Consider the following 21,044-nt stretch of genomic DNA (forward strand, 5'->3'; position numbering starts at 1 on the left):
AGACGACGCCTCTCCTCCAGGAACCGTCCACATACGAAAAGGATGTGGTTGGCGTCTTCCACATGCCCTCGCCCGCACCAGCGGCACTCGTCAGTTTCCTCGTGACCAAAGCACTTCAAATAGCTCCGAAAGCATCCATGGTCCGAGAGGAAATATATTAGTTAACCTCGCCGTGTTTGCGGTTAACCCATGGTTCGAGCTCCGGGATGAGCTTGTGCATCCACCGCCCTTTATCTGAGCTATTCCACTTACTTTGCCATCGTGCAATGCTGTTCGCCCTGATAGCGCTGTGTCGCACAGGCGCGTGCGAATTGCGCTCCACGGCTTCTTCGACGAAATACTCCAGTGGCACCATGCCTATGACAAGCGCCGCATCATCGGAGATAGTCCTGAAAGCGCAGCTGACTCTGATTGCGCTCAGTCTGTAGATCGCGCAAATGTCGCGGCTGTAGCTCGGCGTTGCCAGGATGACAGACCCAATGACGCTCATTAGAAGAAGACGTCGTTGCTGTTTAGGTCCCCGCGTGTTAAGCATTATTCTTGAGATAGCTCTACAAGAATCAGCTGCCTTTTTATGCACATATTCTAAGTGCTCGCGGAAAGTTAATCTTGTGTCTATCATGACACCAAGATATCATATCGCCCTCTTTGACGCAATGAGCGTCACCATTATCCTATCCTATCCTTATATTGGCAATCTCCACTTTTTTGCGACTGCTTACTAGGACGACTTCCGTTTTGTGCTCCGCAAGCTCGAGCCCAGCTCCTGTCAACCAGCACTGAGCCTTGGGGTACTCCAGCTGACACTGTATGAGTTTGGGGACCCTCATTCGTGTTGTATACCAGTGTTCTTCCTCTGAAGTAGTTCGTCATTATCTCTTTTAGATATTTAGGGATATTATATTGTGACAGCGCATTCAGTATCATATCCCATTTTAGAGCATCTGTTGTTGACCGGGCCTTCCGGAATCCAAATTGATTTGGTGATAGGCCTCCGGCGCTAGCAGTCTCCAGTCTAGAGCAGATGAATTTCTCAAACACCTTTCCCACGGTGTCTAAGAGGCAGATCGGACTGTATGAAGATGGCTCGTCTGGTGGTTTGCCAGCCTTGGGTAGCAATACCAGGTTCTGGGTCTTCCATTTTGCAGGGAACGTCTCTTGTATTAAGCATTCGTTGAATAATTCGGCGAACGTACTAGGGTGCAAGGCGAGGGCTAGCTTTAGCGCACGATTTGGGATCCCGTCCGGCCCTGGTGCTGTGTTGAGAGAGCTAAGAGCTACTAAGATGTCTTCGTCTGTAACTAAAACAATTTGAGTGCTCGTTGAGCCCTGATTAGCGGACTCGGACTCCGGGGCATGTATGGAGCTTAATCGTTCTGGAAAGAACGTTTCCACAATCGATTTAAGCTCCAGACGATCCGTAGGCTGCACCTGTCTACCTGCTTATAGTCTTTTAACTACTATCTTATATGTCCTGCCCCAAGCGTCATATTCGGCTGAGTCGCACAACTCTAGAAAGCATTCTCTTTTGCTTGCCCGAATGGCCTTCTTCAACTGTCTTCTGGCTGCCTGGTAAGCTAATTGTTTTTCGAAGAACGTAGACCTACCTCGAGCCCGTTGATAGTTTCTTCTCGCCTGGATGCATTTGCGTCGAGTGTCACCTATTTGTGCATTCCACCAATACGTAGGCTCTTGTTGTCGCGTGAACTGCTTGCGGCGTAACATGATGCTATTGCAGGCAATCTGTATTTGGGCTACCATTTGGCATGCTCTGGCCTCAGTATTACCAATTGTGCCCAGAGACTGAATGGCCTCTGAAAAAACCGCGGGGTCTAAAGCATCCAGCCGATAAGATTCCCTGACGCCCCGGCAGGTGGCTCACCTATTGATCGCTACCCGTATAGCTATCGCAGTGGCTCTATGTTGCTTCCCGAACGAGGGATGAAGTGACAAAAGTAATGTCAATTACAGATCCGTATCCAGCCTGACTGAAGGTGAACTCGTGGCCAGTGTTGAGCAGTGCAACATCTAGTGTCGCGAAAATCTCCAGTAAGATACGGCCTATGGCATTTGTTGTGGGGCTGCCCCATTCTAACGCCCATGAGTTAAAATCTCCAGCTATAATGGCCTTCCGACCTCTAGCATCCTCGGCAAGCTCGTCAAGCACCGTTGTGCGATCACTGAGCTGCATGCTGGGGCCAAGGAAGCAGCTGTAGAGCCATAGGCTACCGTATTGGCCACGTACGAACCCATTGAATGACTTAACATTCGAAAGAACATTCGTTATGTTGCCACATACCCACAACACCGCTTTGCCATTAGCATCTTTTGCCCATGTCCTAGGTCAGCTGGTTTTACAGTGGTGAGGCTCACTGAAAAATGCTACGTCTATAAATTTTTTCCTTATGGTCTGCTCTAGAAGATCTTGGGCTGCAACACAATGATTTAAGTTAAGCTGCAAGAACCTTAACATTTCATTTTACGAGCAGCTTCACGGTAGGATGGGCACTTGAAGCTGCCTGCTAAATGGTCCGTCTGCTTTTTACCTTTAGGGATGCAGTGGCTACATTTTGGTGGCTTGGTGCATGCTTTTGCACTGTGACCCATCTCTCCACACCTGAAATAGGCGCCCTTTAGGTCACAGTCGCTGCGACAGTTTGCTGCCATATGACCATAATCAAGGCACTTGAAACAGTGTTTAGGCTGATCCACGGCGCGGATTCGGCATACAACCCATCCAATTCTGATTTTGGACAGCTCGAACAGAGTTTTGGCTTTTCCAATTGGAAGAGCAACTGTAGCTCTTTGCTGTCCACCAAAAGCCGGTTGAAGCGACTTGATAGCCTCAATGGGGAGTGATCTATCCTTCAACTCCGCCCTAATTGACTCCAAGATCTCCTCTTTGCTTGCTAACTCATCTAGGTCCCGAATTTCAATTTCAGCCGATTCGGTAGGTGTTTTAACTACCGCTCGGTCACCCAAGGCCTTTCCTACAGCTTCGTGAAGGGCCTCACCGCTATGCTCCGGTTTTCTGCTCAGTTGCAACAAAAGGTCCCCCTTAGCTGTCTTCCTAATGCCTTGGACGTCGCCGCTCAGATGCTTTAAATTTGGGTCGGTCTTGACTACACGAAGCATGTCCGCATAGCTGCAACCCCCCACGCCTGAAATCGCGATGGCGTCACTTCTGGGTCGTTTTTGCATGGGTTTGCTTCTCTTCTCAGCCGAAATCATGTAGATTTCTCTATAACTTAGTTCCTTGGGTAGATTGTAAAGATAGAGATCGAAGATTGAGCATGTAGATTTACCGTTATCTTAGTTCTTTTAATATTCTTATTTGTAAAGCGATTTGAAGCGCATTTTCTTTTCGCAACAAATTTAAAATAATTGGTTTAAAATAATTAAAAAATGAGGAAAATTTCAGTCGACATTAAAAAAAGTGGTGTGTGTCTGACCGGGAAGGGCTTTCCTTCGCATATTATTGCCGAAAAGCCTGGTATTAGCCGAAATTTGACTCCGAAAACTCAAGTCAAAGTATGCAAGAAACTGTTGTCGGACTCTGATGCTGATGTCGAAAATGAAGAAAAACAAGCTGCCAGCACCAATGGGTGCTTCTCTAGCAATTAATAAAAATGTTAGCAAATGGACTGTTAGGAGAGAAATTCGTGGATTCGTATATGTATCATTCGTTAAAAAAACAAACCTGATTTGTCCGAAAAGAATGTGAAGGCGCGTTTGTAATTTGCAAGGGATCACAAAAACTGGAGCATTGATGATTGGAAACGAGTTGTTTGGTCAGATGAATTAAAATTTAACCGTTTCCAACGCAATCAACGACATCATGTAAAGGAAATTGTAAACATAGCTGCGGCAGCATTATGGTTTGGCGATGCTTTACTTGATGGAACGTTGATCCTCTTCATAGAGTAGAAAGTATAATGCGGAAAAAGGATTATATGAATATTCTTCAAACCCATCTTCCCAATTGATAACTTCCCTTCATTGATAACTGTGCGTGTCCCCAAAGAGAAAGGGGTTTCAACAAGATGGCGATCCAAAACATACTGTAAAGACTATTAAGGAATGGATTGGAAAGCAGAGTTTTAAGCTAATGTTCGCTCCATACATATAGAGTCTATATATAAATCCTATCCCGACTTCAATCCTATTGAAAATCTGTGGTCAATAGTGAAAAGACGGCTGGGACAGTATGATGCAGCCCCAACGAACATAGACAGCTTATGGGAGCGCATAGAAGCGGAGTGGAGTCGAATTCCGAAAGAAATGATTCAAAGTTTGGCTGAGAGCATGCCAAAAAGAGTCAACAAAGTTATGGCTAATAAGGGTTTCGGACCAAATATTAAAAATGTTTGGTTTTTTTTATACCCTGAACCCATTTTCAATGGGAAATCAGGGTATAATGGTTTTGTTGAAATGTATGTAACAGGCAGAAGGAGGCGTGGCAGACCCCACAAAGTATACATATTCTTGATCAGGGCGACGAGCTGAGCTGATTTGGCCCTGTCCGTCTGTCTGTCCGTCCGTCTGTCTGTATGTATGAACGCGTCGAGTTCAGAAGACATAAGAGCTAGAGATTTCAAATTTTTTTTTAAATGTCGGTAATTACAGCGCGCATATCAAGTTTATCATTAAAAATCGATTACTCATCCCAATCATTTTTATCGATAAAAACCCTTATCGAAAACCAGGTATAACATTGTATCTCCTACACCTTTATTGCTAGTCTCCAAATTTTTTATGTATGCTTATATGCAATTTCGATTTTTGTTAACATTTGCCCCCACCTCTATATCCACCTCCTCACCAGCACTTTTGTAAAAGGCGTATTTCAAATACTAGAGAGCTTTAGCAAATACATGCATATTGATGTCCAAAAAAAAAAGCTATTTAACAATTAAGTTCTCATAGTAAGGGCACACTGCAGTGTATGTATGTGTGTTTGTGTTTGTGTATGTGTGTGTGTATATGTTTTTTTTTTATATTCGTTTATTGACAATCTTTATAATACAAGTTGCAAGTTGTGTGGTGGCTAGGATAGTGCGCGATGCTTGCGGGACGGCCGTAAAGCATTGCTTCACAAGCACTGTGCGCTACCTTAGCCTGGGATAGCTCGTCTTCTTATTCGCTCGACTCTGCGGAGCTCCATCATCACTGTGGCCGCGAAGGTGCTTGTTCGTTCCCAAGCTTCCTCCGATTCCAGCATGGCGTTGACTATGTTGTCCGCTCTGATGGAGCGGCCCACTGCCTCTTCTAGACGACGCCTCTCCTCCAGGAACCGTCCACATACGAAAAGGATGTGGTTGGCGTCCACATGCCCTCGCCTGCACCAGGGGCATTCGTCAGTTTCCTCGTGACCAAAGCACTTCAAATAGCTCCGAAAGCATCCATGGCCCGAGATGATCAGCGAAAGATAGAAGTTAACCTCGCCGTGTTTGCGGTTAACCCATGGTTCGAGCTCCGGGATGAGCTTGTGCATCCACCGCCCTTTATCTGAGCTATTCCACTTACTTTGCCATCGTGCAATGCTGCTCGCGGAAAGTTAATCTTGTGTCTATCATGACACCAAGATACTTTATCGCCCTCTTTGACGCAATGGTGACACTGCCGATCTTTATATTGGCAGTTTCCGATCTTTTGCACTGCTGACTAGAACAACTTCAGTTTTGTGTGCCGCTAGCTTGAGCCCAGCTCCAGTCAACCAGCTTCGTATGCGATTGATATTTGGGGATATTTGGGGACCCTCACTCGTATTGTATACCAGTGTTCTTCCTCTGAAGTAACTCTTTATTGTTTCTTTAAGATATTTAGGGACATTATTATGTGACAGCGCATTCATTATCATATCCCAACTAGCTGTATTGAAGGCATTCTTTACGTCCAGGGCCGCAATAATGCAGTACTGCATCGTCCCATGCTTCCGGGCCTTCCGGAATCCAAATTGATTTGGTGACAGGCCTCCGGCGCTAGTAATCGCAGTCTCCAGTCTAGAGCAGATCAATTTCTCAAACACCTTTCCCACGGTGTCTAAGAGACAGATCGGTCTGTATGAAGATGGCTCATCTGGTGGTTTGCCAGCCTTGGGTAGCAACACTAGGTTCTGGGCTTTCCATTTTGCCGTCTCTTGAATTAGACATTCGTTGAATAATTCAGCGAACGTACTAGGGTGCAAGGCGAGGGCTAGCTTTAGCGCACGATTTGGGATCCCGTCCGGCTCTGGAGCAGTGTTGGTTCTAAGACCCCGGAGAGTTACTATGATTTCTTCCTCTGTGACTAAAACAATTTCAGTGTTCGTTGAGCTCTGGTCAGCAGACTCGGACCCAGGGGCGTGAATGGAGCTTAAACGTTCTGGAAAGAGCGTTTCCACAATCGAGTTAAGCTCCAGACGATCCGTAGGCTGCACCTATCTACCTGCGTATAGTCTTTTAACTACTATCTTATATGTCCTGCCCCAAGGGTCATATTCGGCTGAGTCGCACAACTCTAAAAAGCATTCTCTTTTGCTTGCCCGAATGGCCCTCATCAGCTGTCTTCGAGCTGCCTGGTAAGCTAATTGTTTCTCAAAAAACGTAGACCTACCGCGAGCCCGTTGGTAGCTTCTTCTCGCCTGGATGCATTTGCGACGAATGTCACCTATTTGTGCATTCCACCAATACGTAGGCTCTTGTTGTCACGTGAACTGCTTGCGGCGTAACATGCTGCTTTTGCGGACAATCTGTATTTGGGCTACCATTTGGCATGCTCTGGCCTCAGCATTACCAATTATGCCCAGAGACTGAATGGCCTCTGAAAAGACCGCGGGGTCAAAAGTATCTAGCCGCTACGACTCCCTCCACAAGGTTGACGCCCTGGCAGGTGGCTCACCTATTGTGAATAGAAGTGCCGTATGATCGCTGCCCGTATAGCTATCGCAATGGCTCCATGTTGCTCCCCGAAAGAGGGATGAAGTGACAAAAGTAATGTCGATAACAGATCCGTATCCCGCCCGACTGAAGGTGTACTCGTGGCCAGTGTTGAGCAGTGCAACATCTAGTGTCGCGAAGATCTCCAGTAGGATACGACCTCTGGCATTTGTTGTGAGGCTACCCCTTTCTAACGCCGATGAGTTAAAATCTCCAGCTATAATGGCCTTCCGACCCCTAGCATCCTCGGCAAGCTCGTCGAGCACAGTCGTGAATTCACTGAGCTGCATGCTGGGGGCCAGATAGCAACTGTAAAGCCATAAGTTACCATATCGGCCGCGTACGAACCCATTGAATGACTTAACATTCGAAAGTACATTCGTTGAGCTGCCGCATACCCACAACGCAGCTTTGCCATTAACGTCTGTTTACCATGTCCTAGGGCAGCTGGTTAAACAGTGGTGGGGCTCACTGAGAAAAGCTACGTCTATACATTTTTCCCTAATGGTCTGCTTTAGAAGATCTTGGGCAGCAATACAATGATTAAAGTTAAGCTGCAAGAACCTTAACATTTCATTTTACGAGCAGCTTCACGGTAGGATGGGCACTTGAAGCTGCCTGCTGAATGGTCCGTCTGCTTTTTACCTTTGGATGCAGAGGCTACATTTTGGTGACTTGGTGCATGCTTTTGCACTGTGATCCATCTCTCCACACCTGAAACTGGCGCCCTTTAGGTCACAGTCGCTGCGACAGTTTGCTGCCATATGACCGTAATCGAGGCACTTGAAACAGCGTTTAGGCTGTTCCACGGCTCGGATACGGCATACTACCCATCCTATTCTAATTTTGGACAGCTCGAACAGAGTTTTAGCTTTTCCAATTGGAAGAGCAACCGTAGCTTTTTGCTGTCCACCAAAAGCTGGCCGAAGCGATTTGATAGCCTCAATGGGGAGTGAGCTATCCTTCAACTCCACCCTAATTGCCTCCAAGATCTCCTCTTTGCTTGCTAACTCATCTAGGTCCCGAATCTCAATTTCAGCCGATTCGGTAAGTGTTTTAACTGCCGATCGACTCCAGCTTCCTACTAAGTTGCAACAAAAGGTCCCCCTTAGCTGTCGTCCTAATACCTTGGACGTCGCCGCTCAGATGCTTTAAATTTGGGTCGCTCTTCACTACGCGAAGCATGTCCGCATAGCTGCAACCCCCTACACCTGAAGCCGCGATGACGTCACTTCTGGAACGTTTTTGCAGCGGCTTGCGTCCCTTAACCACCGTCCAGCTGTTCGAAGTCGTCTGTCGACCTGCCTGGTTGGTTTTATCGGCTGCAGCCCGTAGAGCCATTGGCTCTATTGGGTTTGCTGCGCTTTTATTGTGCCTTGGCTTTTTCGAGGGAGTTTTCCTCTGCTCAGGGGCAACTTCCCTCGACCGCTTGGGCGTATTACTATCTGCTGTAGCACTAACGCTCGCTGGTTTAGCCTTCTCAGCTACTTTCTTGACCAGCGTGGTCTGCACCTCGCAGTCTTTGACCGGTTGGTTGCAGAACGCTTCGGCCGTCTTGTGGAGACTGACCAGCCTAGCCAGCTCCTCTCTCATTAGTGCATTTATATGCCGCTGCCCCCCAAATAGGGCAGACAAACCCTCTAGCGTAACTCCTATTTGAGCTAACGCTTCTTTTAAAGACTTGGGTGCCTGGCACTCAGCCACTGGAGACTGATTACAAGTCGACGGCTGCGGCAACGCCCTCTGTTGTTGCTGCGGCGATCGCTGCAACGAGGAACGGCGCGCGAAAGCTTGCAGCTCCTCCTCCATCATGGCCTCCATATTGCTCCGACTACCACGGCGTGAAGGCTGTAGTGGGCACTGCCTACTAATATAATTTGAGTTTAGAGACCGCAGTAACTTAAACTCAACCACTGACCAAACAACACATAGACTAGACATGTAGAGCAACGTTTTTCCACGCCGCAAAATCTGTGTAGCAGGTCCCGGCCAACTTCGTATTCGCTCGGCTTGGTATTGGCTGGCTCGGGTAATGAAAGATAGCACGACGAAATCAGTGCGCTCTAAGCACGCAAACGAGATGGTCATGCATGCGCTTTGCGTTTTTTGTCTTACTCTCCCTCTCTCTCGCTCTCTCTCTCTCTCTCTCTCTCTCTCTCTGTGGGCTCTCAAATCATGAAGCTCAGCAGCGCACAAAAATTGAAATTTCTTCGCGACGGTCCCAGCTCTTTCCTTTTGAGTAAAGAGTATACCGAAATCTTAAAATCGTTTGCGACATTCATGCAAACAAAATGTTAGCGTTTCGATATATATTTATGGCAAGGGTATGAATGCGTTGATACGCATAAAGAATATGATTTCGCGACGGGCATGCACACACACACTTGTAGTGACCTGCGTTCGTTACTCTTGCTGCTTATAGCAATTTTAAAGCCCAGCATTAGCACTTGGTCGGTCTTACGGACTGTCATAACCACTTTACACAGATGTACTATGTGTGAACATACATATGTATGTACATAAGTACATTTATATATTATTATTGCTAATCATGTTTATAAATGTGTTTATATCCGTAAATAATTATATATAATTAAAATTATTTTATACACATTTTCAACCGAAAAAATTATCGTAAAACACTACTAACTTTATTAAATGCTATGCAATATATGAAATACATATGTCATATTACACTCAAGCTTTACTCATTATTGTAAAAAAATTCTAATTAAGTCATAATAGCCTATTTGATAGCCACCCTACGATTCAAATCATACAAAATTTACAAACTACAATTACAATTAGTCATAATTCTAATTAAGTCATAATAGCCTATTTGATAGTCACCCTACGATTCAAATCATACAAAATTTACAAACTACAATTACAATTAGCTTGCCATCCCATACAAGCATACACATACACAAATGTATGTATACATGTGCTCACTTCACAAGGCAGACCAACGGCAACTTTTGGGCTGATAATAGACGAAAATACTGAGAAAGAATTGAGTTTCGCGACGCACGCACACAAAAGCACATACACGTAGCAAGGATGTAAATGTGTGTGTGCATGCTCGTCGCGAAAATGTATTCTTTCTGTGCAGAACAGGCTGTGCAAATTGTAAAGCACAAAATTTGCCGTTGGTCTGCCTTGTGAAGTGAGCACATGCATACATACATTTGTGTATGTGTATGCTTGTATGGGATGGCAAGCTAATTGTCTCTGGATTTAGTAGTTTGTAAATTTTGTATGATTTGAATCCTAGGGTGACTATCAAATGGGCCATTATGACTTAATTAGAAATTTTTGACAATAATAAGTAAAGCTTGAGTATAATATAACATGTGTATTTCATATATTGCAAATCATTTAATAAAGTTAGTAGTGTTTTAGGATAATTTTTTCGGTTGAAAATGTGTATAAAATAATTTTAATTATATATAATTATTTACGGATATAAACACATTTATAAACATGATTAGCAATAATAATATATAAATGTACTTATGTACATACATATGTATGTTCATACATAGTACATCTGTGTAAAGTGGTTATGACAGTCCGTAAGACCGACCAAGTGCTAATGCTGGGCTTTAAAATTGCTATAAGCAGCAAGAGTAACGAACGCAGGTCACTACAAGTGTGTGTGTGCATGCCCGTCGCGAAATCATATTCTTTATGCGTATCAACGCATTCATACCCTTGCCATAAATATATATCGAAACGCTAACATTTTGTTTGCATGAATGTCGCAAACGATTTTAAGATTTCGGTATACTCTTTACTCAAAAGGAAAGAGCTGGGACCGTCGCGAAGAAATTTCAATTTTTGTGCGCTGCTGAGCTTCATGATTTGAGAGCCCACAGAGAGAGAGAGAGAGAGAGAGAGAGCGAGAGAGAGGGAGAGTAAGACAAAAAACGCAAAGCGCATGCATGACCATCTCGTTTGCGTGCTTAGAGCGCACTGATTTCGTCGTGCTATCTTTCATTACCCGAGCCAGCCAATACCAAGCCGAGCGAATACGAAGTTGGCCGGGACCTGCTACACAGATTTTGCGGCGTGGAAAAACGTTGCTCTACATGTCCAGTCTATGTGTTGTTTGGTCAGTGACTCAATTTAACTACAGCGAGAGCCCGAAAGTACTAGAAAGAACTACTTTTAATACCTGCTACCTCACACCAGCAGCTAGGTTGCTGTCTTTGCTGAGACTTAGCAACTCACCAAAGTTAGTGAGCAGCTGATTGTCCGTTGCAATTTCCAGCACTACTAACAGCTGTTAGAGTGAATGCACCTGATTTTTTATTATTTGCACAAATGTGACGCCTAATGTGACAAATCTTTTCGCGCTTAAAAAAAGAAAGGGAAAGAGGAAAGCCCTAACGCCTAAAACAGTGACGCTATTGCCCCCCTCTCTTGCACCACCGGATTGTACCACTGGGGTACTCCGCGAGACCGCCGCGAAGTAAATCTTTGATAGATTTTTTGCTGTCGCTGAGTGCGTCGCGCCCACAGCAACCACGTTGTCTACAGTTCTTTCCACTTTCACAGTGGAAAGTGTGTGTGTATGTATGCCTGTGTGTGCGTGCGTGCGTGTGTGTGTGTCTGTGTGTGTACGTGTTTCTTGTGTAAGCTGAAAGACGCGAAAAATTATTAAAATAGCCATTGCTCCAAGAGTTCAGGGGATCTCGTAGTCGAGCAGTCTCGACTAGAGCTTTCTTACTTGTTTATTTGTAATTCTTTGAATTTACCTAATTTAGCTTTGCAACTTTTTTGTATTTGTTAAGGACATACTAATAAACAAACACACACAATTTTTTTTTTATTTTTTTATGCGTGATGAAAGTCAAAGTTCTGCAACATTCACTCATTTTTGCTCGGTACTGTATATGATTGGATAAGCAGACTTTAATAAAGCCGGAGACATACTATTCTCAGCTTTGAACGGCGAAGACGAACTGATAATTGATGATAAATGCTAAGAGCTGGGATGACTATACAGATAAATTGCTTAATTTTAATGTGTTTATACTAACAAATACAAATACAAAATTATCAAAATTCATAAAATTTTTAAATGATTTAATCATTAAGTATGAAAATTTTAAAACTTATATTTTTTTTAAAGCCCTGTTGAATCTATTGCTCTTTAATATATTTGGAAATCCACTTTAATCCGGCGACAGTTGTTTTTTTAGGTTTGTATTCACAGCCAATCCAATCATCATAGCCAAAAAGTTGTATTTTTTTAAATATATAATCATAATTTAGCTCGCCAGGTGAATCTGGTTCATCTCTATTGGGTACCTGGGCAATTTGAAAATGAGCAATTACATCCCTATATTCCTCTAGGGTTTTAGTAAAGTTTCCACATATATGCTGCAGATGGTATAGATCAACCATAAGTTTTATGTTATTAGATTTAAGTTCTTTTAATATGGTTGAAGCTGTAAATAAAAATATAAAAGTACGTAAAAATAAAATTAACAAGTAAGAAGACTCTAGTCGAGACTGCTCGACTAGGAGATACCCTGAACCCTCTAATCTGATATTCTAATCACTCTGCACATCTTTTCAGCACACATATGTACATACAAACGAACGTATTAGAACACGATCTGCTAACTGCGCAGTAAGCAGCGACTGCGCTTGGGCTGCGCTGCAGGTCGGGCAACATTATAAGAATTTATTTGTTGAATAATTTAATTTCTAAACGTACAATCTTAATGAAACTTTCAGAACATAATCATAATGTTCAATGTATGTACATTCCCAAGTCTCTAGTACTTGAAATACCTTTTACTAAGGTGAGGGTGAGGGGGTGGATATAATGGTGGGGGTAAATTACAACAAAAATCGAAATTATATAAAATATAATATATAAGTCTACATTTAAAATTTGGGAGCTCTAACTCCAAAGGTGTAGGAGATATAAGTAAATATCAAGCTTTCGATAAGGTTTTTAATCGATAATAAAACATCGGGAGTTTCTAGCTCTTATATCTTCTGAGATCGACGCGTTCAAACATACGGATAACGGACAGACGGACAGAGCTAAATCGACTCAACTCGTCGCCCTGATCAAGAATATATATACTTTGTAGGGTCTGCCACGCCTCCTTCTGCCTGTTACTTACATTTCAACAAATAATGGTTTTGTTCCCATTGAAAATGGGTTCAGGGTATAAAAAGATATAAGTACTTTTCGTAAAATAAATAGACATGAATAAAATTAATAACCGCTGTACCTTTGGCGAAAGAGTCCATATAGTATGATGGAATGGCATATTTATTTATCGGTTCAATAACGCCAATCATATTATTGGCCAGTAAGATATCGGCAGCTTCTTTTAAATTGGACACATAGGTCGCATAATGTTCGCATTCCAATTTTTTATTCACCACTCCTGCCATCAAATGAATTCTGAAAAAAAGAAAATAGTTTTAGTCGTTAGTGTACCCTGAAATTATTGAAAATCTAACCCTTGGAGCAATAGCTATTTCAATAATTTTTCGCTTCTTTCAGCTTACACAAGAAATACGCACGCACGCACACACACACACACACATAACAAACATTTACACACATACATACACAAACACATAAACACACAAGCATAAACACGCATGGGCTGCAGTGTGCGCTTTCTATGAGAACTTAATCTTCATGAAACTTTCAGATTATGATTATAACATGAATATTCATGTATTTGCCAAAGCACAAGTCTAGTTATTGAAATACGCCTTTTACAAATGTGATGGTGAGGGGGTGAATTAGGGGTGAGGGTAAATTTTGACAAAACCCGAAATTGTATAAATTGCATATAAGCATACATTAAAAATTTGGAGACTCTAGCTTTAAAGATGTAGGAGATATAAATTTATTACTGATTTCCGATAATGTTTTTAATCGATAACAAAATAACGGGGCAAGTTATCTATATTTAAGATAAAGCTCGATATGCGCGTGCTATACACGGACCTAGGAAAAAAATTTCATTCAAATATATGGCATCGCAGCCAAATGTCATTTGAATAAACTGCGAGTATTACAAGCAAAAACTTTAAGGAAGATCACTGGGGCTCCGTGGTACATTAGAACAAGAAACATCGAATGCGACCTCAAAGTAACAAAAATCGGAGACAAAATACAGGAGATAGCCAAAAATACACCAAAATAGCTTGGCCAGACGACTAGGCTGTGCAGTCAACCCCCGTAGAAATATAAGGAGAAGACTGAAACGCCACCACCCTCAAGATCTACTGGATCGGGTCTTGACCTAACACCTCCAGATTTGACAAGAATATATGCATATAATATTAATAATAATATAGCTTTTAAGTAAATAAATTTTTGTAAATATCTGTTTAGATTAAGTTACCAATTAGGTAGCTATGCGCTAAGCTGTAAATAAATACATTTTATAATTTCTCTGAAAAAAAAAAAAAAGAGAGGGTGATGGGGTGGATATAGAGGTGGGGGGTAAATTTTAACAAAAACCGGAATTGCATAAGTTGCATATAAGAATACATTAAAAATTTGGAGACTCAAGCAAAAAAAAAAAATTTATAACTGGTTTTCGATAAGGGTTTTTATCGATAAAAAAAAGATATCCGCGCTGTAAATACGTAAATAAAAAAATTGAAGTCTCTAGCTCTTATATCATCTGAAATCGACGCGTTCATACATACGGACAGCTCGTGACCCTGATCAAGAATATATATACTTTGTGGGGTCTGCCACGCCTCCTTCTGCCTGTTACATACATTTCAACAAAACCATTATACCATGATTTCCCATTGAAAATGCGTTCAGGGTATAAAAACTGAATGTTCTTCAGTATTAAATTTATAAACTCAAAATTAACGGCTAAATTGCTTATAGCAATTTGATTTGCACAAAAAAATATACTAATTGGAAATCTGAAGATGAATTGTGAATGAATATTCTGCAGTCTATAACGTCCGACTGCAACGTTCTTACTTGTATTATGAAAACTTTTTGTAGAACTGTCTTAACCTTTTTGGTTTATCATATCTCTGCGTTCAGATGGACGGATGGACATGGCTATATCTGGACAAGGATATTATGGGGTCGACCACGCTTCCTTCTGCATGTTACATACATTTTCGCAAAAACATTCAGGGTATCAAAATTTAAGCCTCTAGCGCTTGTCTGTATTTGATCGCTGGGCAATGCATACTTGGACTTGGACAGAGAACAACGCTGGAGATCTAACGGCGTCTCTTTATTGCTTCGCAGCGCAACGCTTAACAATGCGCACAGCGATCAGCCAAGCCAAAGAGAGCGCGCATAGCTGCGCTAAAAGCTAAATATTTTATGCAACAAAACGCATACAAATCAACGTAGCAGTGTAGAGCTAAGAGCGCATAGTTGCGCTGAACCGACGATCTCGCCAGAGGACATAGTGGGTGCAACGCGATCCTGCTCCGAGTGTGATACACCAGAGCTCGGTCGAAGCAGGGGCCAGCTTAGCTGTCCTATTGTTTAGTGATTGCCTCGCGCTGCCCGCGTGTCGTTGCTATCTACAACGGACGTCGGATCTGGGCGGCTGGCAGCACATGCGCCTTGGTCATCATTTCGTGTTACAGGCGTCTACCGTTAATTTCTAGCAAGATATCTCCCAAGCTCGGATAGCTCGGACACCCCGGAACCAATATCCCGCTCAACCCGCGGTCCCGGCAATTACAAATATTCTTGTAAACGACCCTGGGGAGACTAAGAATTATCCCATACCACGGAAACTTCTTTACAAGATATAAATACGGAAACATAAATATGTATATATCTATATATATACTTATAAATGTAATATTAATTATTTTTGCTTACTTCTTGCAATTTACCGTCTTCGCAAACTCTATTGTTTCATTTAGCTGTTTCTGAAACAATTTTTCTTCTCCAGGGATGCTTGTAGAACCATATTTTAGCTCATCGTTTGTGTTGTCTGAAATATATATGCGGAATAAGTATAAAGATATGTTATATGAGTATATGAGTAAGGAGCATACCGAACTCTTTTCATGATTATTTGCGGGAAGGGTATGAAAGAGTTAATGCACTGATTTGAGTTTCTCAGTTTGCACACATGCTACATGCTTATACATGTAGTAAGGGACTATAAGTGTATGTGAATGCTCGTCACGAAAACCCATCCCACAAATAATCAAGAAAACGCTAACATTTAGTATCAGCATGACAACACTTTCAAGAGTTTAGTTTACTCAAGGAAGTGGAAAGGGGAATCGTTGCGAACAGATATTAATTTTGTGAAGCCTTAGAGAGAGAGGGACTACGGAAAAATGTCGCATATTTGAGCTTAAAATGATAATGAGTTTATTTCGTTGCAGCGCACAATTTTCAGTGAACGAGCCTCAACCGACCGAGCCGTGAAAATACTAAGTGCCAAGCGTCTATTTAAAAAATTTCTATTCGTCTAGTTTATATGTCGTATGGTAACTGAACTAGTTAAAAATATTATACCCTGATTTCCCATTCTTAATGGGTTCTGCAACCGACCGGTGAAAAACTGTGAGGCGCAGACCACGCCGCTCACGAAAGTAGTTGAGAAAGCGAGCGCTAGTGCGATTTCGGGTAGCAATACGCCCAAGCGGTCGAGAGAAGTTGCCACCGATCAGAGGAAAACACCCTCAAAAAAGCCGAGGCCCAATAAAAGCGCAGCGAACTCAAAAGAACCAATGGTTCTACGGGCTACAGCTGAAAATTCAAACCAGGCAAGTAAACAGACAAACCCGAACAACTGGACAGTCGTTAAAGGACGCAAGCCAATGCAGAAACGACCAAAAACTGACGCAATTGCGATTTCAGGCAAAGGTGGTTGCAGTTATGCGGACTGCGCGAAGCTGTAGGCATGGTCTTATGTGACCGAGCGGTAGTTAAAACACTTACCGAATCGGCTTAAATTGAGATTCGTGATTTATATGGGTTCGTGATTTATATGGGTGGAGTTGAAGAGTAGCTCACTCCCCATTGAGGCTATCAAATCACATCGACCAGGTCTTGGTGGACAGCAAAGACCTACGGTTGCTCTTCCAATTGGGAAAGCCAAAACTCTGCTCGAGCTGCCCAGAATTAGAATAGTATGGGTAGTATACACGGACATTTTACAAATAAACTAAATAGAAAACTCATTTATCAAAATATAAAAATATTTTGAAACAATTAAAAAAATTAACATCAGTCGCATCGCCCGGGATTCGAACCCGCGACTCCTCGATCGAGCGTCACGCAGCTACTCACTACACCACCTCACTTTCGGAGGCCGTTTTGGCAAAACTGAAATAGATTTACTGCTGCAGCGCCATCCAGCAAAACTAAACCAAACTAACTCACTATTGGTAGCTGCGCTGGCAAAACTCAAATAGATTCACTGCAGTTTTGGGGTTTTCTACGCCTCCTTCTGCCTGTTACATACATTTCAACAAAACCATTATACCTTGATTTCCCATTGAAAATGGGTTTAGGGTATAAAAGAAAGGGTAAAACAAGGTAAAAAAAATTCTAATTTAAGAATTTCTGGGCAATAAAGTCATTGAAAGTGAAGTGCACGAAATAAGCTGTGACATGGAAAAGACCAGTTATTTTAGTTTTAAGTGTTATTTGTTAGAACACAAAAATAATGAAGTGTGTTAATATATAATGAATGACTGATAAACAAGACCCCATTTACATTTTTTGGATATCTTTACTGGTTTAGCGGGAATACGGATTTAAAATTGTACTATACCGCTGCACGAAATAAGCTGTGAGGCACTGTATGTATGTATGTCGCACGTACATATGTATGTACATACATATGTATGTATGTGTTTTGTACGCTTGTATTTAGACTTACCAATTGAAATATTTATTAAGCTAATTAATATTCCACTTTCTTTGATTGCTTGTGCAACATCAATAAGTTCTCCAACAGGATATGGTATTTCCACTGCTTGAAAGCCATGCTGATCCGCTAACTTGATTCTCCCTGCTATAGTTGATGCAGTTTCAGTAAAAAGGAAGTTTAAATTTGCAGAGAACTTTAGCATTATACCGCTTAGTATAAAATAATTTTTGTACTAACTCTTCGTAATATAACCTTTTGCAAAGTCAAAAATTAGTAAGCTCGCACTTATGCGTATTGTATGTATAAATACACAGATATGTATATGTACCTACATACATATGTATGTATGTATTATATATGTAGCGACAATAATAATGCATATGTATGTACATATGTATGTATATGTATGTACAAAAGTTTTTGTGGTACATGTATGCATGTGTTATAATAGTGTTATCTCTCCGAAACCCAATAAAAACGTAAAAGCTGCCAAATATACTTCTAAAAGTAGAGTAAATTAGAACTGATTTCAATGGCAAACAAGGTATTGGTATATGGTATGATAATATACATATGTACATATTTATGTATATACATATGTACATACATATGTATCTACAATACTAAAATACATACATATGTATATTTAAAAAAAACCTGGGCTTTAGTTCTCATTTACAAAACTAATAGCTTTGACAATGGCTGTGTAAAATTTATTGTGATTGTGTTTTATTAAAATTGCTTGGTTATACCACTAACCACCAGAGCTTGCAAATGAGAGTTGAGCGTTTTTTCGTTTATTCTCTTTCTCGCATCATAACCAAAAAAATTGTGCAGACACGTCTCTCTCTGAGCGTCACTCTCTGTTTTCTTTAGCATCTGTTTCGCTCAGACGCAATGCGATGACTCATTCGTTTGACGCTCTCACATGAGTGTCGCGTAAAACTAACACGATTTTCCCTCACACAAAGCCTCTCAGCAAAAAACACTTTGACTAACAAACTCAGCAGAAAATGTTTTTGCCTTCGTGTGCATGTAAATACACGCATACATACATACAAAAAGAACGCAGCAATCGCGCGTGATTACCCATACAAACGCAACTTACCGTTTGCTTCATTTAACTCAAGCAAACGATCAGTGTTTGACTTGAGGAAACGAAAACAGAAACAACTATCTCCCTCAGAGCGCGAGAGAGCTAAGCCAGACGCGACAAAAACAGTTTCTGTCTGAGTTTTTTTGACTGTGTCACTGAAAGACACTTTTTTGCAGACAACGAAAAATTGTTAACAGTTATTTGCGAGCTATGCTAACCACAGAACACATATACCCTCCACGCAGTGTGATGGTTTTTGCACACTTTAGTTCGGGTAATGAAAAGATAGACAAAATCAGTGCGCTGCAAGCGATCATACGAATAGTTCCGTTCTTTTACGAAGCACAGGTACCCAATGGGAATATGTGCGTGCATGTGTGCATATGCGAATCGTAGTCGAGCAGTCTCGACTAGAGCTTTCTTAATTGTTTATTTTTTTATATCCTGAACTAGAGGTGGGCACAGTCCGACTTTTTTGCACCCGGCTCGATCCGCCCACAGTCAAAAGTTAAAAATTTTATCCGTACCCGAAAGCAACAAAATTTTTCATAACCGAGATCCCCTAAACCCTTCGAGCAATACTTATTTCAATCATTTTTAGCGTCTTTCTGCTTACACAAGAAACAAGCACACACACAAACGCATACACACACACACACACACATACATATCCACATACATATACACACACATACACACACACACACACACACACACACACACACACACACACACACACACACAAACACATACATACACATACACGCACACAAGCAGCCACGCATAAACACGCATGGGCTGCATTGTGCACTTACTCTGAGAACTTAATTGTTTAATAACTTTTTTTGTGGACATACGATCTTCATAAAACTTTTATATCGTGGTTATAACATTGAAATGCGTGCACTTGCTTAAGTACAAGCACTAACCATAGAACACATAGACCGGACAAGTAGTGTAAAGCGTTTTGCACACTTTTTTTTTCGAGCATTAGTTCCCAGACCACTTCGTATTTGCTCGGCTCCTCACTTTTAGGGTCGGGCTCAGTGCTGCCAACTTTTTACCAGAAAAAAAGCTGTTTTTAGATGGAAGAAACGGAAAAAAAGCTGAAAATTTTTACAAAAAAACCTAAAAAAAAGCGGCTTTTATGGCTTGATTATTTTCATGTTTTTTTTTTTTTAATTTATAAGATTTTCAGCATGCTATCTAATTCGTTGCGACTAGCATCGCTTTCAGAATCGTACGACCTATTAGTACCTATCATGCGAAGATAATTTGGAGGAACTTTGTATTCATAGCAGCATTTGCCCAGTCTTCGCAAACCATATCTGTGTGTTATATTAATTAAAAAAGTAATATATAAATCTGTATCATCTTATCACTCTAGTGGCCGTAGACTCCTCAATTTTAGCCAGTTTTTAGAACGAGCAACCGGTTACCTAAACACTAAATTTGAATTCTTACGCTCAAAAAATGTGAAAATTACAGGGTATTTTTCGATATGCCACGACCCTAAAGAGGCTTAAAAATTATTTTTGGGGCATCGATAGAGGAGGCCACCTTTGAAGCTTCTAGCTCTTAAACTGTTGGAGATATAAACTTTTGCGGTTTACCACGCCCCCTATAGGCGGACATATATCTACCATAGCTCGTTGGACGTGGGTGGTCAACCCGCGTATATATACTAAATTTCAGGTCTCTAGCATCAATAGTGCTTAAAATATAGCAGAATTCGAAAAATCACTATATCTTCAGGTCCCATTTGCCACGCCCCTAGTAGGCGTAGATATATAATTTTTTCGCCAATCTTCATAGAATTAAAACATCAGCTTACATGCAAAATTTCAGCATTCTAGGTTTATAACTTTAGGAGATACAGTTTTATCCGATTTGCCAGGCCCCTAATGGGCGTAGATATATCCGCCATAGCTCGTGATCTTGGGTGATCGGCGCGGACCTACATACCAATTTTCAGCTTTCTAGCTCTTCAACAAACATGATTTCTGGTATATCGGAAAATGCATTTTCCGATTTGTCACGCCCCAAGTGGGCGGATCGGGAAAATTTTAACACTTTATAAATCGGAGATATACACGAGTATGTGTTCCAAAGTCTCTAGCTTCAATAGCGCCGAAATAGATTGCGTTCATACGG

At 41.6% G+C, this 21,044-nt stretch overlaps 1 protein-coding gene across 1 annotated transcript; it reads right to left on the minus strand.

Moving 5' to 3' along the window:
* Window positions 1-11,603: 11,603 nt before the first annotated feature.
* Window positions 11,604-18,116, minus strand: Gip (hydroxypyruvate isomerase-like protein Gip). Its single transcript, XM_018017278.2, has 4 exons — window positions 17,804-18,116; window positions 15,781-15,895; window positions 13,175-13,350; window positions 11,604-12,373 (listed from the first exon to the last, which is right to left on the minus strand). Exons 1-4 carry the CDS (start codon window positions 17,994-17,996, stop codon window positions 12,066-12,068), a joined length of 792 nt encoding a protein of 263 aa, XP_017872767.1. The 5' UTR covers window positions 17,997-18,116; the 3' UTR covers window positions 11,604-12,065.
* Between the last annotated feature and the right edge of the window lie 2,928 nt (window positions 18,117-21,044).

Source organism: Drosophila arizonae, chromosome 2, assembly GCF_054131065.1.
Source record: "Drosophila arizonae isolate 15081-1271.41 chromosome 2, UAZ_ARI_1.0, whole genome shotgun sequence".
NCBI lineage: Eukaryota > Metazoa > Arthropoda > Insecta > Diptera > Drosophilidae > Drosophila > Drosophila arizonae.